The sequence below is a fragment of the Lontra canadensis genome, unplaced genomic scaffold, assembly GCF_010015895.1.
Source record: "Lontra canadensis isolate GAN:19392208 unplaced genomic scaffold, GSC_riverotter_1.0 scaffold59, whole genome shotgun sequence".
NCBI lineage: Eukaryota > Metazoa > Chordata > Mammalia > Carnivora > Mustelidae > Lontra > Lontra canadensis.
In genome coordinates this window covers 10,231,940-10,248,503 of record NW_022631053.1, presented here as the reverse complement: position 1 = coordinate 10,248,503, position 16,564 = coordinate 10,231,940, and the positions used below count along the sequence as shown (strand labels likewise).

General features: G+C 42.0%; 1 protein-coding gene across 1 annotated transcript in view; it reads right to left on the bottom strand.

Moving 5' to 3' along the window:
• ADAMTS20 (ADAM metallopeptidase with thrombospondin type 1 motif 20) overlaps positions 1-13,143 on the bottom strand; it is a 190,081-nt gene extending 176,938 nt beyond the window's left edge. The window contains exons 1-2 of the mRNA XM_032876992.1: positions 12,720-13,143; positions 11,811-12,169 (exon numbers count right to left, since the gene is read on the bottom strand). Coding sequence (XP_032732883.1) covers positions 11,811-12,169; positions 12,720-12,810 — 450 coding nt within the window. The 5' untranslated portion in view covers positions 12,811-13,143. The remainder of the gene's footprint in view (positions 1-11,810; positions 12,170-12,719) is intronic.
• Between the last annotated feature and the right edge of the window lie 3,421 nt (positions 13,144-16,564).

Sequence of the window (16,564 nt, the reverse complement as noted above, 5' to 3'; positions counted from 1 at the left end):
CACCTTCTAGTAATAAGAAAGTCTGTTTGGCTTGGTCTATATAAGGCGGCAAGTGAGAGACAAAACTTAAGGTTGTCTAGGGTCAGATAAGAGATCTTAAAGGTGATCAATTTAGAATTTGGAAGCAATGAGGAGCCAGTGAGGAGTTTTCACAAAGACCCACCTTCTGAATTCCAGAATCCACTATCTAACTTGCATTTGAACATCTCCATTTACACAACTAGTAGAATTCTCGACCTGAACACATCCAAAGCCAAACTCTTGATTTTCAGTCCAAACCACCCCATTCTTCAATGGTCCCTATGTCAGTAAATGGCAACAGTATTATTCCAATGGTTCAGGCCAAAAGATCTTAGAGAAATCAAGAATGGGCTCTTGTGCCCACACTAACATCCCCCATTCAGTTCATCTGCAAATCCTGGTGGCTGAACCTTCAAGAAAACTGAAATCCAACCACTTCTGCCAAGTTTTACTACCACATCCATGACCTAACCTCACATTCTGTTTCCTGTGTGAACCAACAACCCTCTAGTCTAGTCTCTATGGAGGAGTCATAGTAATTTCTCAAGTCTAGATCATGTCACTCAAAAAACAAGACTAAGTCATTCAGTAAAAGCCAAAGTCCTTACAATAGTCTATAATGTCCTGAGGTGCCCATCCCTTCCTCCACTGTCCCTCCAAACATACAGGTGACCAACAACTGTGACTTCTCCCACTTCCACCTTAGCTCATTCTAGAGCTCCTGGTGCCTCAGATATTTCTCAGATAGGACAAGGAAATGCCTACCTCTGGACCTCTGCACTTAAACTTCTGCTTCACACACTTCTCCCCATTGGCTCCTCTAACACTTACTTCAGGTTTCTGCTTGACATTCATCACTCTATATAAAATGTCACCCCACCTCCTAGATCTATCCCTTTTACCCAGTTTCATTTTTCTTCAAAGCACTTATCACTACCTCATATTTGCCTGATGCTCTCCACTAAAATATAAGCTCCATGAGAGCAGAGCTTTTGCCTATACTCTTCTCTGAATGCCTCTCATGCCTGCCACATACCAGATGTTGGTGTAAAATGTTAAATTAATGAATAAGACTAAGGATCAACTATTTTAAAAAAGATATAAAGGTAGGGAGTTTAATTTAGTAATATTGTGTGTTCTAGATGGTGGCCAAAAAAAAAAAAAAAAAAAAAATACTAGCAGTTCTAAGATAAAGGCTGGAAATTTGAAGAGAGGTAACAGAACCTGATTTATAGTGACAGCAATGACATCTGTTGGAAGTGACAGATGACAAGATGCCAATGTCTGAGGAAAGCAGAAAGGCAGAGACAGTAAGGGAGAATTTATGAGAGATAATTTTCTGGTAAAAACAGGATTTACCAAAATGACTCCAGAAATGTTAAAACTGCAGACAGACCCAATTCCAAGACCACTGACCATGTCTATTTCCATAAACTATGGTACAGCCATGCAGTAGACTATCCTGCAGTTACAAAGAATAAACATTCCATGTAGTGTACAAAAGACCTCCAATTATTTCTTGGATACTCTTCCAGTGGTCTATGCTCTAGCATATCTAATTCTACCAGTTCCCGTTTTCCAACTATAACTAAAAATCACTTATTTTCAATATATAATGAAATTCTACTTCTTTGTGGCTTCCCAGAAAAAATAATTTCAATTATGCTTACCAGTAACAAAGAGACTATTTTTGAAACCTGAGTAAATGAACCCATGGAAAAATTGCTTTCCACATTTTTAAAAAAGCATGCTGAAGAAGGGAAATGTGATAGTATCTTGGTAAAAGACACGAGGTGACTTATTACCTATCTAAATGCATCTACAAAACTACTTTGAATACAAAACTACTTTTCCCACGCTATGCTGAAGATCTTGGAAATTTTTATATGCTTTTTGGATTAAGATCTAATAATGAGGGGTTTCTATCATAACACTCCAGTAAGACTACACAGGGATCAAACTTGAATTCCCACATGGACAGTAAGAATAACTCTATCTGAAGTCTATCAGAACCTCCCTTTACACTGTGCTAGAACACGGTAGCCTGCTAAGAATATGGCCTTTATAACTGAAAGACTTTTCTTCAACAAGAACCTTGTGTTTTAGAATACTTAATTCAAGAATAATTTGTCTTCAAAGTGACTCCTCTGTATTTATCAATGAAGAACTTATGTTACTTCCATCATTTTTTCTATAATCTACCCCATTGCAGAGGACCGTCTGTTCAAGTAAAAGTATTATAGCTTTGCCTAAAGGCTCTTAAGGATGCATTTTTTTTTTTTTTTTAACTTGGAAAGGAACCTGGTAAGAAATTTGAGGACTTAAAACAGGTGGTTCATAGAATTATATTTAGATGATGCCATATTTTTAGCAACCTATCTGCAGAGGGCCACTGCAATTTGATTCATGAGAAATGCCAATCAAATTCCAAACACTTTCTTTTGAGGACTATTAAAAGCAGCAAAACTAGTTTTCACTTGGGAAAGGGTTTCCCAGTTATTGGAGCAATGATCTATTTGCCGAGCTGTACTGAAAGGCAGTAAGTGATTATACATACAACTGGTTCCAATTTATTCTCATAAGTCAAAATTTTTATGTTTCGAGTATTTTTATATATGTAATTGTTTTTCCAAAATGTGACTTCATATTGTGGCATTTATACATACTTTTTTCCAAACATGGCAAACACATGTACTGTAGCCACAACCAATAATGTACTCAGATTTCATTAGAGTAAAAACAAGTAAAATATATAAACTGTTTGGATGCTTTTCCCAAATCATTGACAGTTATCACATTAATATTGGCAACTACAGAACATTAAAAAATAATGTTTGAGTGAAGCAATTAGAGCCTCTACTGAGAATTTCAGTAACAAATTGCTCTCAACAATTAATAAAATTGGATTTTAATTTCTTATTTGGAGCACCAGTAATTAAGTATTTCAGTCTTCATGGTGGTAGTTATTCATTAGTCATATACTGAGAATCAGTTTAATCTTATTTATAATAGGAACATGAACAGGAGTCCTGTATTTGCACTTACAGAAACTTGGGCCAGTCACTTCGCATCGGATTCTCAATTCCATGACTTGCAGAACAAAATAGAAATAAATCCACCCAATTTCTTAAGAAAGGCAATATGTTAAAATGTCAATGATTTTGAAATGGGATGAAAAATTCTCCCCCAAAAACACAGAGATGACAACCACCCTTTTCCCCCTAGGCAGACTGTGATTATTATGTAATGAAAGATTGTGAAGAGGAATGCAGAGTCATTTTTCTTTGGGATTTTCCATTTGATGCAGAAGGTTTTTCTCCCAGACAGTTCTTTATAACACCACTGATCAAGCCTAGGAAAAAGCGTATTACACATAAGCACGCACTGAATGAATCAACAGCATGAAGAAAATCTAGTTGTTTCCACAAGCCTGAAGTAGAAAATTTTAAGGTTTTCAAGAAGAGGAGTCTTTTCCTCTAGCAGCATTCCTTATTCCCCTATCCATGGGACAACTCCGGATCTCCAGTAGGAAAGTGAGAGGCGGTAATAAAGAGAAAATGCACTGCCTATACTTCCCCACCACTGCTCCCCGCCCCCAGAAGAGACCACTCTCACCAATCTTTGCTCATAAGGATCAGGAAAAGGACTGTGAAGTCATCCACCTAAGCCATAGGTAGCCAAGGGTGTCTGATGCTAGTGTCCCATCAATAACAAGGAATAAATTCTGTAATATTTCTCTTTCATGAAGGCAGAGAGGTGTTTTTGAAGCCATAAGAACTCACTAAAAGTGGAGAGAATGGTCAACATTCTTGGGGACTTAGGGAGTGGTTCTCAGGACAGTCTCTCCCAATTTCCTTCTTTTTTTTTTTTTTTTTTTAAAGTTTTTATTTATTTGACAGAGATCACAAGAAGGCAGGGAGGGGGGGGGCGGGGGGGGGGGGGGGGGGGGGGAAAGCAAGCTCCCTGCTGAGCAGAGAGCCCAATGCAGCGCCCCCTCTCCCGATTTCTTACTGAAATACCTGGAGACATAAAACCTAAGATCATTATAACAATTAAGAACTTGAAAGAAATCATTCAGAATGGTTTTGTAGGTGCATAATGGAAATATTTTCATGATCAATTGTTGAAATACTCTAAGTCAAGGTACTTGAAAATATGTAGCATCTAGAAGGACATGTGCCATACACTTTCCAGACCATGTCATATTTACAGCATGGTTTTTAGTTTCTTACAATTTATAATTAACATATTTACTCTTTGATTGTTTAGGCAACTATTCTTCATTTTCATGTCTCCCATTGTATTTTTCCCTAAAGCTCAGCATATACTGTGGTTTTGTTCTACTTTAGTACAGCCAGACTTCTACTGAGCTTATCGGTGAGGTGAGAATCCACTATTTTATTTTGCAGTAGGAGATTCTTAGCATTCATATTTAATATAAATGCCTTTTAGACTTTGGCATCTGCTGCAGAAAACTAACTTGAAGCAATTAAGAAAACTCGATCTGCCATCAGAAGTCAACAAAGTTTTTGAGGTATTAAGTTGTCAAAGAAACCATAGGCCTAAAGAAGCCTTGACTGCTTTAGTTGTAACATAATCCATAGACCCTCAGATACCTCAGCATTCCTGAAAACTGTCCCCATCCCCACTGCCAGAGAGCATCCTCCCAGAAGCTTCGATGAAGCCATGGAGGAGGATGGGCTAGACTCTCCCAGAGAGCAGAACCAGAGGCCTTGGTGACTGGACTTCCCAGAAAGAGGAATCAAGGAAGGGAATCAAGGAACACTCTTGCAAAGCAGTAGGTCTCCACAGCCCCTCTGCAGAAGAGGTCCAAGGTTTCTATAAATCAGTTACTAAGAGATGCCTGTTTTCATAGGAAGTTTAAGGTTAGGGTTGCAGTCATGTTGTATATAGGGCTGGGGACAAAGACAGTGCCTCTGTGAGGTTGTCTCCTCAGAGACAAGAGGACTATGATGTTTGGGAAGAGAACAAATGAACATTCATGAATTAAAGGGCAGCCTGTCATATAGACTGGTGGTGAACAACACTATCTATTCTCTATTCTTCCTGGTACTATCACTTTCGCCTCATTTTCCAGCCTTTTGCATCTGGGTAGAACCAGGCCGCAGTATAATGTAAATAGAAGTAGTGTGTCACTTTTCCACTAAGGTAGTCAAGAGCCAGCATAACTTCATGCTATTACTGTGGTAATAAAGCATTCATGTAGCTCGTGAATATTCAAATGCTCTTATAATGACATTACTGTACCACCAGTATCTAACAGTGACTAGGATATAATAAATGCTTTCTAAGTATTTGTTGGAAAATAATCCTTCTTCCCCTGAAGAGTAGTATGAATTGACCAGCTTAAGTATATTTTATAGAAAACAGGAAGTATGAGCCAAACAATAAAGCTTTAGATAACAAGGTGCAATATAACCCCATATGAATGACACTACTTGGATATCTAAGATTTAACCTATGCACAACTTTTTAAAGTATACCCAAGTATTTCAACTGAAATTGCTAAAATAATTTTCTTGCATTGCATGACTCATGTAAAGAACTAGTCTAATTACTTAGCACATTAAAAGCTGCTTTAGCTCATTCATCCATATATCAAGCATTTCTATGTTCTGTATTGGGTGTTACAATTATCCCCACACTTAAAATCTATAAATAAGATATAGTATGAACAGCAGCAATTCAATATATGATGTATAAGGAATCGTCCAGTAGTGGAACAAAGGCAGGCCTGGTCAGCTCTGTTTAGAGAAGATCAGGGAAAAAGGAAAGGCTTAAAATTCATCTGAAAGATGAGGAGGGTTTTTTTGTTGTTGTTTTTTTAAGATTTTATTTATTTATTTGACAGAGGGAGAAAGAGCACAAGTAGGCAGAGAGGCAGGCCAAGGAAGAGGGGGAAGCAGACTCCCCACTGAGCAGGGAGCCCGATGCGGGACTCGATCCCAGGACCCTGAGATCATGACCTGAGCTGAAAGCAGACGTTTAACCGACTGAGCCACCCAGGCGCCCTGAATGATGAAGAGTTTAAGAGAAAGGACATTCTAGACAAAGTAAATATAAATCCAAAGTATTATAATATATAAGCCTATTCTGGAACCAAACACATGTTTCTAGAATTAGCTCTTACTTGCCACCTGTTCTGTCATTATCTTTCTTGGTTAATGGTCACAGGATCACACAATCATTTAAGTAAGTCAAAAATCATTTTGATCTGCTTTTAGGGTCCAAAATTCTAATGGGCCTTCTACAAGGCTTCTACGAGGCTGTTCAACTCCTGACATGTTGAGTTACTTGTGTAGGCCTGGCTGTTCTATGCACTAGGGAAAGTTTAGCAACATCCATTTCCTCTAGCCGGTATATGCTAAGAGCATCCACCACACCCACCCCCAATTGTGATGGCCAAAATGGTCTCCAAATACCACCAAGAATCCCAAGGGACAATACTGTCACCAGTTGAGAACCTCTGGTCTACAGCAGCATAGCTTCCATAGGCACCCACTCTCCCCCTTCACTGCTGCAACCACTTTACTTTAAAGGCCTCTTCTTCCCTTCCCATGGTAAAGAGTGGTCCTTCCAGTGACTCTCAGCCTTCCCTACTCCCTTCACAGTACTGCATTAGGCGAGGCCCCTCCCAGCACGGGAAACCAACCCACCGTCCCAGCTCAAGCCTTGCTCTTTCACAGTGAGTCCAGGCCTTAATGTGAGGTCTGCCTTACCCTCCCCTCCCAATCCCCTCCCTTTTCCAGCTGCACAGGGCCATAAGGAACCCCCGACTTCCCATATCCACATGGAGTCATCCTTAAAAGTGCAGTTGAGAGTCCTACTTCCAGCACAGGTCTCGATGCCCTTACTCCTTCCTCAAAGTTCACACAGCACTTTCCATATTCCTCTTAACAGCATCAAACAGACTTCAAAGGTCTGTGGGTTTGGTGTCAGTATATGGCGGTCTTGAGAATGCTAAGCATAACTGGCCAAGGACCCCAACTATAAAGGTTTGAAATCCATCACTGTTTGCAGCCCAGCCAGCTCACTCTCAAGTGCTACTCCCATTTAGTAGTGGAGTGTGACAATACTAAGGGTATACTCATCCTTAGGCAGGAGACTCTTCTCCCAGCCCAATTTGGCTTGGGGCGAGCATTACTGAACCTTGCTTAGACTCCCCAGCAGCCTTGGATGCCTCTACCCAACATTCTCGTCCTCCCGGTTTCAAATTTCACCACTCTATTTTCTCTGTCATGGGCACTTCTCCTAAATAAAATGCTTGCACACACAACCCCCTCTTGTCATCTGCTTCTTGGAGGACCTAGACTAACACCAGAATTTTAAGAAACGTAAGAAATTCTTCCTCGTATTGGAGTACTTGGTGGAGTAGATGAATAATTAAGAGGTCCTTATGAATTTTTCCCACAAAAAGTTATGAATCAGAATGGCATATGTAATGACCTGGGCTGTGGGCAAATAGGAAGTTTAGAAAATTTTCCTACAGCAGACAAAAACCAGTAAAGACACAGATAGGAAATAACCGTATGGCAACTGAACAAGAAGTCACTAAACCAATTCAGTAATCAGAGCATCAGTGCCTGACATGCTGCAGAACGGTTATGAGAAACTTCAAAAAAGTACACAGCACCATTCCAAGTGACTGCATGAGAACACTGTATTAGCCAGATGCAACGTCTGGTTTTATGACATCTGGAAACGGTTTTCTTCAACCAAAAAGACTGCATTGCTTCAAATCCCACCAAGAAATAGTGAAGTTAACAGTCTAGGCAGTCGGGTTAGTCCCTGAGGGCCTTTGGAAGAAGAGAACCCACTGGGTAATAGGAGAAGAGGGCTAGTGGGCACTGCTGGGAAAAGCCTCTAATTTTTACACGCCACCCTGACAAGTATACACCCAAAATTCAGCTCATAAAAATACTGACCTTTACATTGGCAACAGTGCTAACATTATGAGAAGATAGAGAAAAGGACCATGTAAACAAAACTTAAAGTTGGATATAGAGGTATTAAGGCCTGATAACTATACATTCTGTGAGAGCTGAAGCAATGGACTAAAAAAGTTAGGACTTACAGGTAACTTTAGGATTCAGTTCCAATTTCACATCTACTGTAGATTTTAAAAATGAATAAATCTGTTTAGACATGTTGGAATTATGTTATACTTATGAGAAATTAAACAGAAAAGCAGAAGTTATACACATATGAAACAAGACTTCTGGCAGACCCTTAGCCCCTTCTGGTTCTTGGGCTGAAGAACACTGAAAGCTACTAATCAAAGTTCAGTGATTTAGTGAAATATGTAAATACCAAGACTTCTAAGAATGGGAAAAAAATAACTATATAGAAATTAAACTTTGCATACTTAGGGTTAAAGAAACACTAGCATTCCACTAAATCCAATTGATGTTGAGTGTCAATTTTTTTTAAATGGTTACATAGAGATATTTCAAAAACGTTTTGGTTTTCATTCCCTTTCTCTAACATAGACATTCCTCAGTAGCCACCAGAGAGAGGGAAGATGCTACCTAAAGTGGAAGGTGGAAGAGGAACTGATCAACTAAACAAGATGTAGAAGGGGAACTTCATGCATTTCCAGAAAAGGGGCACAGGAGACATAAGAAACAGATGCCAAGATGTCCATGAGCCAACTTCTCCACTGAAGATGAAGATCCTAGAGGCAAAAGACATGCTAGTTTAAGGGAACTGCCAAAGAGAAGTGCTTCAGCATGCTAAGTGGGATTCAGGGAAGGGACCCTCTGAAAGGGACCCCCACAAAGTTAGAGGTGTGGCAGAATGTGGTCAAGGGAAGAACTAAGTCCCCCTTGACTTTCAAATACCACAGAGGGTTTCAGATCCTTAGAGGGTTCTGGAAGGTTACCAACAGCATCACTACACCACCTTGCATGGTGAAGATACTACAGCAGAAGCAAAGTAACTGATAATGGCTGCACAACACAGCAGCAGCCAGATCACATAAGTAGTGTAGCCAGACCTCGCAGGGAGAGGCAGCACTGGTGAGAGCCCAGGACAGATGTCCAGGAGCCTCAACTGAGCAAAGGGGACCACAGGATCTCAGGCCTAGAATTCAGCTAGAGCAACTGAAGGATCATCACTCTACCTTCCTCCCAAACAATGACCTCAGGGCAAACACCATGGCTTGCTAGGGGATCAGTTTTCATCAGTAGTCAATGTATGCTTGAATCTAGCAATGTAGGGGACAATAAATATTAACAGGGAAAAAAAGAGGAATCACATCCTCATTTCAATATATTCAGGAAAAGTAAGCACAATTATATGCATTTATAATTAAAAGCAAACTTTGAGCAGGAAATAGAAACTAGGAAAAAAGAACTACTCTAAATTTTAAGTTTGGCTCTAACGGTCCTTCGGTAAACGTCAGTCTTCATGTTAAATGGACTGGCAGAGGTCAAAGTTAGATCACGATCACATACACAAAATCAAACAGTCACAGAAGCAAGAAAGAGCAGGGCTAGAAGATTAGCAGTAGTAACTTCACAGGCATTATATCAAAGTTGATCTACAAACAATCCAGCTGGTTCAGGTTGTTAATACAACAATTTTATCCAAATCTAAAGACTAATCTGAGACTGAGAAGAATTGCATATAATGACAAATGGACTGCAGAACCTACCAGAGGTTCAGCTATTTGAGGACACCATTATTCTAAAGGAAGTTAATGGATTGATTCGGTAGATAGAAGATACACAGTTATAAACATATAGCTAATATCAGTTCTGGTGGAAATATCAAAAGTGAGAAAGTCAAAGAAACGTCACTAATCTCATTAGTAATTTAGACTTCTGATTGGCCATGATCACACTACAAAAAGATACTTAGAACCTGGTATATGCTGTATTACTGGAAATGTTCTATCTCTACGATGACGGATGTCCTCAATGCAGCCTTACAAAGAAATTAAAACACATAGGTATAAAATAAATTTTCAAAATGTTCAGTCTGATAAGGGCAACAAATCTTTCAAAAGCAAAGTACATACATGAGTCAGATTAATAATGCATACCTTAGACAACCATATCCAAATTGTCACAGTAACAAGTGAAGATAAACTCCAGTCAAGACCTAAAAACATTTCCAACTGTTTCTTGATTTCAAAAAGGGGACACTGAATAATTTGACCTACACCAGCAGTATGCATCAACATGAGTAGAAATATCACTAATAATGCTTTCCATCTGGAGTGTTTTTCCATGCCATGAAATACTAAATCAAGAAAACATTAACCATGACAAATTGTGGTAGTAAATCTAGATTTTTCCAGACGAGCTAACCATTCTGAAAGGTTCTAGAAAAGAATATTGTTCTTTCCTTTGATATAAGTGACTGTGTAAATACTAGTGTTTCTGTCATTCTGGTGTTGCAGGCTTTCTACATGTAACACAGCAGAAAGGAAGGAAATTGTTCAAGGCATTCCATGTAACTATAGCTCAAAGTAGCATGAAAAAAAGAGCAAGGAGACCTTCCAAATGTATTTAATAACTCACACCCAGGAAGACCTCCTACATCAATTAACCCAAGAAGAAGCATTGCATTTGAATGTTAGAACCCAGTAACCAAATTCCTAGTTGTTTCTTCTTGAACAGGTCCTTAATCAGGAGTTAAGGAAGTATCTATTTTAACTATTAAAACCGGGGGTTTCATAATCTTAGATGGCAAAGTGTTAGACCTATTTTCACTAACTTCTGATACTTAAGATTTCCTTTAATTATTACTGTAGGTAAAAAACCACAGACATTGTGACTTTGTTACCAGTAAGATACCTTTGTATCAGAGTTGACGGAGCTTTCTGGAGAGTTTATACTCATTATCACTACCACAGTAAATAGACCCCTCCCCAACAGATCACCTAGTGCATTAATGAAGGGTATAATGAAACCTTAAGTTGTAGTATTTGTAACATTTTGATTATGGTTAGTCCTTAACAGGAAGCAAATTAACATTTTACACATTTAAAGTATGTTGAGAAATGTCTTTAAGTTTCCCCAGACTGAAGAAGTTTATGGTTAAGGAGGGAAAAAAAGGTTAGAACCTCTGCCTTCAAGGGAGATGAACAAAACACAAAGAACCCACTATTTTCTTTCATTTCCTCTCTCCACAATAAGGTCCCCCCCCCCACCCCTACACAAAATCTCCATTTTTTACTCCTGTCACTCCAATGAACATTTCTCACTTGCTGGCACCAGGTCCTCACAGATACTGTCAGATAGAGTGCCTTTTGAACAGGGGCCGATCCAGTCTCTGCGGCCATCCCCATACTATCAAGAAAGCCAGCTTTTTCCTTTTGAGATTTTCGTTTTACGTATATTCATTTACTTCTAAATTCAAGGAACAGATTTAATTTAGGGGAGTCTGCTTAAGTGGTCAGGAGTTGGTGTGTCAGTGAAGTCAACTGACCTCCGGTTGAAAAAGACACTTCACGTGTGGCACAGGCCCCATAGGACCAGTCCCTGATGCACTCGCTCAAGATCTGACATTTTCAGGAGTCTCCCTACCTTTGCACAGAGGGGTCAGTTTTGCAGCAGGTAGACTACGGATCCTCCAAACCCCTCTCCCCATTGCAAGAAAGAGTGGGTTGATGGAGGTATTAATCCCTCTGATAACCCCACCCCAGCCCCATCTCTGGGGTCACCAACCATCAACTTGGAAAAACCCAACTGACCAACTCCGTTAACACAGCCTGTAACTGGATCCCAGGGAAAAATGCCGAGGGGCCTGAGGGCGCTTACCAGTCCTCCACAGAGGCTGAAGACCGCTGTGTGATCCTCCCGAGCATTGACCTGGCCTCGATAGAAGCAGTGACGGAGATCCGGAGGCACCACGCCGCGCTCCGCCCCGCGCGCCGGGGCTCCCAGGTGCACCTCGGTGTAGCCAGCGGCCAGGAAAGCCGCGTCCGCGCTCAGGTTCAGCTGAAAGAGCTGCCCATAGGCGCTGATCCGGTAGTGGGTCCTGAAAGGCGCGGGCTCCAGAGCCTCCGAGCTGCGCTTCCTCCGGCTGAAGTGGTGGCTCTGAGGGAACACTTCGCCAAATTCGTTGACCCGCGCGGGGGTCACCACTTCGTAGGAGACCAGCGTCCTTACCAGGGCTTCTACAACCAGAGAAACATGGCCACTGAGCTCCCCCTACGCGTTTCCAACTCCACGACCCCCAACTTCAACCAAACGCCCCAGGTCCCAATATACCCGGAGGAACGACGAATGCACACAAGCTGGCGAGAGCGCGCGCACACACATACACACACACGTGCTCTGCCTTCCCACATCCCGGACTTACTCCAACCTTCCCAAGCAAAGACCCTGACACGCACGGCCCAGAACAAGCCACCTCCTTCTCCCAAACCTCTTTGCTTCCCAGCCGCCAACTGGTGCGGTCCCGGCGCACGCGCCTCTCTGCCCCCACGCGCCCCCACCGCGTGGTCCGGGGAGCGAGACCCGACCCGGCGCGCGCGATTCCTCGAAACCCGGCGCAGCTGCAACCTCTCGGGATGCATGGTGCCGGCTGATCCCGGAGTCCCGCGAGCCCCTGCAGGACCAGGATCCTCACAACCGGGCTGAGTCACCCACCCCACTCCGCCCGCCTGTCCCACCCGGGCCCCTCGCCCCCACCTCGCTGCTGGAGGCGTCCCGCAGTGACCCTACCTTGCCTGGGGTGGAAGTGAATTTCCCAAGACCTGGTGATGAAGAGCGAGAGCTGGTAGAGCAGCCCCGTCAGCCACTTGGCCACCCGCATGGTTCCACCCGGGGGATCCCAACTGGGGAGGCCAACCCGAGCCGCCGGCCGCCCAGCCCGGCTTCCCCGCGCTCCGCAGCCTCTCCTCCCTCTCGCCCGCCGTGCTCTGCGCCGGCCGCCGCGGCGCCTCAGCAGCCTCCGGAGCAGCAGTCCCGGCCCCGGGCCGGACTGTCTCGCCACACCGCCAGCCTCCGCTCCCTGAGCCGCTGCTTCATCGCACTGCAGCCCCACAGCTCCCGGCTCGCTCTCGGCAGCCTCGCTCCGCTTCCTGCGCCCGCACTGTCCTCAGACGCCTTCTCCCTAAGTCCCGATCAACGCGAGGAAGCAACACAACCTAGCAGGAACGGTGCCAATATAGCCACCCCAGGCCGGGCGAACGCGGGGGAGAGCCCGCCTCTAGGGGCCGGACCCGGCCAATCAGCAGGAGGCGCGGCCCGGGCTCGCCCTCCCGCGTGCAGCCCGCCCCCAACTCCGAGGAGTGCGGTCCCCGCGGGCTCCGGCGCTGGGAGAGCAGCGTGGTGTGTCTAGTCCGAGGGCCAGCTGGACATCGTTCCGGGACCTGGAAAACCCAGGACTGCTACAAGCTGTGCGAGGTCGAGGTCCAGACAGGTGATAGGTGTGTGAGGTTTTTAGTTCTTACAATGAAATGAAAAGCATCAGCTGGAAAGTTTCTGTTATTTATGTTTCACGGTAGTTTTAGACTTCTCAAGCAAGTCTAAGCTACAGCGGGAAGTTTCTGTAAGCAGGGGATGACTCCAATGAAGCTGAATGACAGGTCTCATTGGCGAGGGCCCCTGTGTGTTCTAGGAGTTGCTGGGAGTTTAGGAGCATTGTAGGTTGTAGTCAAACAAGCACTTCTGGGGCAGAATTTCTGGCAGTTGTCTAAGGAAATTCGAGGTGAAAAGGATCTCAGTCTCCACGGTTCCCGTATTTGTGATTTTTTCCCTTCCAATATTCATCCTTGTACTTATTTTCGTATAAAGGGACCTCCAAATTATAGAAACGTCAAGCAACACAAAACTTGTATCTGCATGTCATTTTATGAGACTCTGCTGGCAGTTTTGCAGTATTAATTGTCCTCTCTTTATGATATCCAAATGACCCCATGTATCCACAATTCTCTACGTCATCCTCAACAATGATTGTAGCGCTGGGTCCCGTTGTGTCACCTGGTGTCTGTTAAATTCTATAAACCTCAGTAGCAGCAGAAAGCAGTTGTCATTCCAGAACTACTTTCTCAATTCTCAAATTCACCTCTTTGATTTGCAGGTTCCATATTGCTTCTCTCTGTCACCTGTATGAAAACAAAGGACGAGGAAGGGGTCAGATTGTCTTGAAATCCAACCAAGGGGGAGAAAAACTGAAAGAAAAAGTAAAGGAATATATGGGTAAATCATCATAAACACAAAGGAATAGACTCTCAATTTAGTTCTTGACTGCCCTTCCTCCTCTGAATTCTAAACAATAAAAATTCTGTTCGCTTCGAATTGACCTCTCATGGCATGCCTCCTTACTTTTGTATCTTACATTTGGTTCAATCGTTGTTCACCATGGATGTGAACAAATCTTGTTTGAGAAAGGAGAGTTTAATTTTACTTTTAGAAATTACCCAGCTCTGTGATGGTAATTCTTCCACCATCAGTCCTCTTCTTTCGTACCCCTTCCTCACAAGTGTCGTTTCACCCATCACAGAATTATAGGTATCTAATTTCCCCCCTTAGTTAACCATACTGTTCCTCTAAACAAAATGAAAACAGACCTTACCCACACCTGTCTATTTAGTGGTTATCTTGAGTACATTGTAATTTAGAGTCATTTTAATTACATTGCAGCTCTAAATGTATCTTTACACCAGGAGCCATGCCTTCCTTCATAAAAATAACAGAAAATAGAACTGCACCTGTGTAACTGGCTATCTACACAATGAAGGCAAAATAAATACTTCATTTCCGTTACTATTTGTCACTTAAAGTAGTTTTTGCAGTGGAAAATTTTATTTTCAGCCTATTCTAGTTTTTTGGAAATTCTGTTTTAAAAATAGGACTGTTTCACCTTTTATTAAAGAAATGGGAAGCTGTATGAGGTGCATATTCTATGGTATTATAATTTTTTAAATTTTATTTATTTGACACAGAGAGAAAGAGAGCACAAGTAGGCAGAGGGAGAGGGGGAAGCAGGCTCCCTGCAAAGCAGAGAGCCCGATGCGGGGCTCGATCCCAGGACCCTGGGATCATGACCTGAGCTGAAGGCAGAGGCTTTAACCCACTGAGCCACCCAGGTGCCCTGGTATTATAATCTTTACTATGCTCAGTTAAGAGTATTATTTCTCTCATTTTGTGTTAATTGTTACATTAAGATAGATAAATGTTACATTTTCATATAGTATCTAAGTAATTGAGCTGGGTTTCCACAAATCCTTTCTGGTTTCAATGCCTCTTCAGTATATTAGGCTTAACTGTTATGATATTTATATTGTCTCTCTTCCTTCCCCCTTCTCTGCCAATGAAAATGCCATGAGTCAACTAATCTATGCCTTTTCAATCACACAATTTCCTCACATTGATAATTATAGCTACCACTTACGGAATTTCTTTGACATGTAGGTACTATACAAAGGACTTTAGAAAGATTGCCTTGTTTAATTTACACATTCCCTCCACAGAACTCAGAAATTAAGTAATTTACCCAGATCATATATCAGGTTAGACTCAAATCCCCCTGGTTTCAGATTCCATACTTTTTATAAGAAAATTATACTTTTCATACCAGCTCAATTCTGATGTATCGCAATTGTAACCAGCAACTCAGAAAATGAAAGCCATAGTTACATTAAATGTAATTTTGTTTGATTTGTAATTGTGACAATCATCATTATGAATATAAGCTATGCTGTGAGATTGGCACAGTGTAGAGAAAATATTTTCAATCTTGCAAAGCAGGAATATTCTCACTATAAGCAAGATAGATCTTGTTTTTATAACTAATTCTACCACAACCATCTGTGTAAAGTTCAACAATTTACCTAAACTCTATAAACCAATTGTAAAATAGAGGTAAAAATAGTAATCTCATGCAACTGTTATGGTGATTAAAAGAGATAATACAGGTTACACACTTGGCATGTTCATGCTGATTATGATTTTTATTACATTATAATATGGGACTGATGTTCATACCAAAAGGAACAGCTAATTGAATAGAAACTGCTTTTCTAATACTGGTAGGTTGGAAGTAGGTAATCAGTCTTCACTGTGTATCTGAGACTGGGAGTTTCCTGAGAAGCAAGACTTTCCGTGCTAAAACTTGGGAAGTCCTGGGCAAACTGGGATGAACTGGTCACACAAGTTTAGGTTTTTTTCAACAGAAGCAGTTGTGGAGCCAGGTGGGTCTTTGTTATGGGGGGAGGGGAGCTGCCCTATTCAATATAGAATGTTTAGCAGCATCTCTGGTGTCTACTCACTCAGTGCCAATAGTCCCCCACTCCTGTTGTGACAACCCCAAACATTTCCAGACATTGTCAAATGTCCCCTGGGAGCAAAATTGGCCCCACTTGAGAACCACTGACCTAATAGGGGGATAGAATTGGAAAATGATAAATGCACGGTAGTGGGTTTAGCAGGAAATCCCACAGATGCTGCTCCATTCTTAATTACAAATGGCCGGTTGCTAAGTAGAAACGCTATATATTGTAGCAGGTATGGGAAGTTATCCATCATTATAATTAAAACAGTACAAGCTGTGGTCATTATGTCAA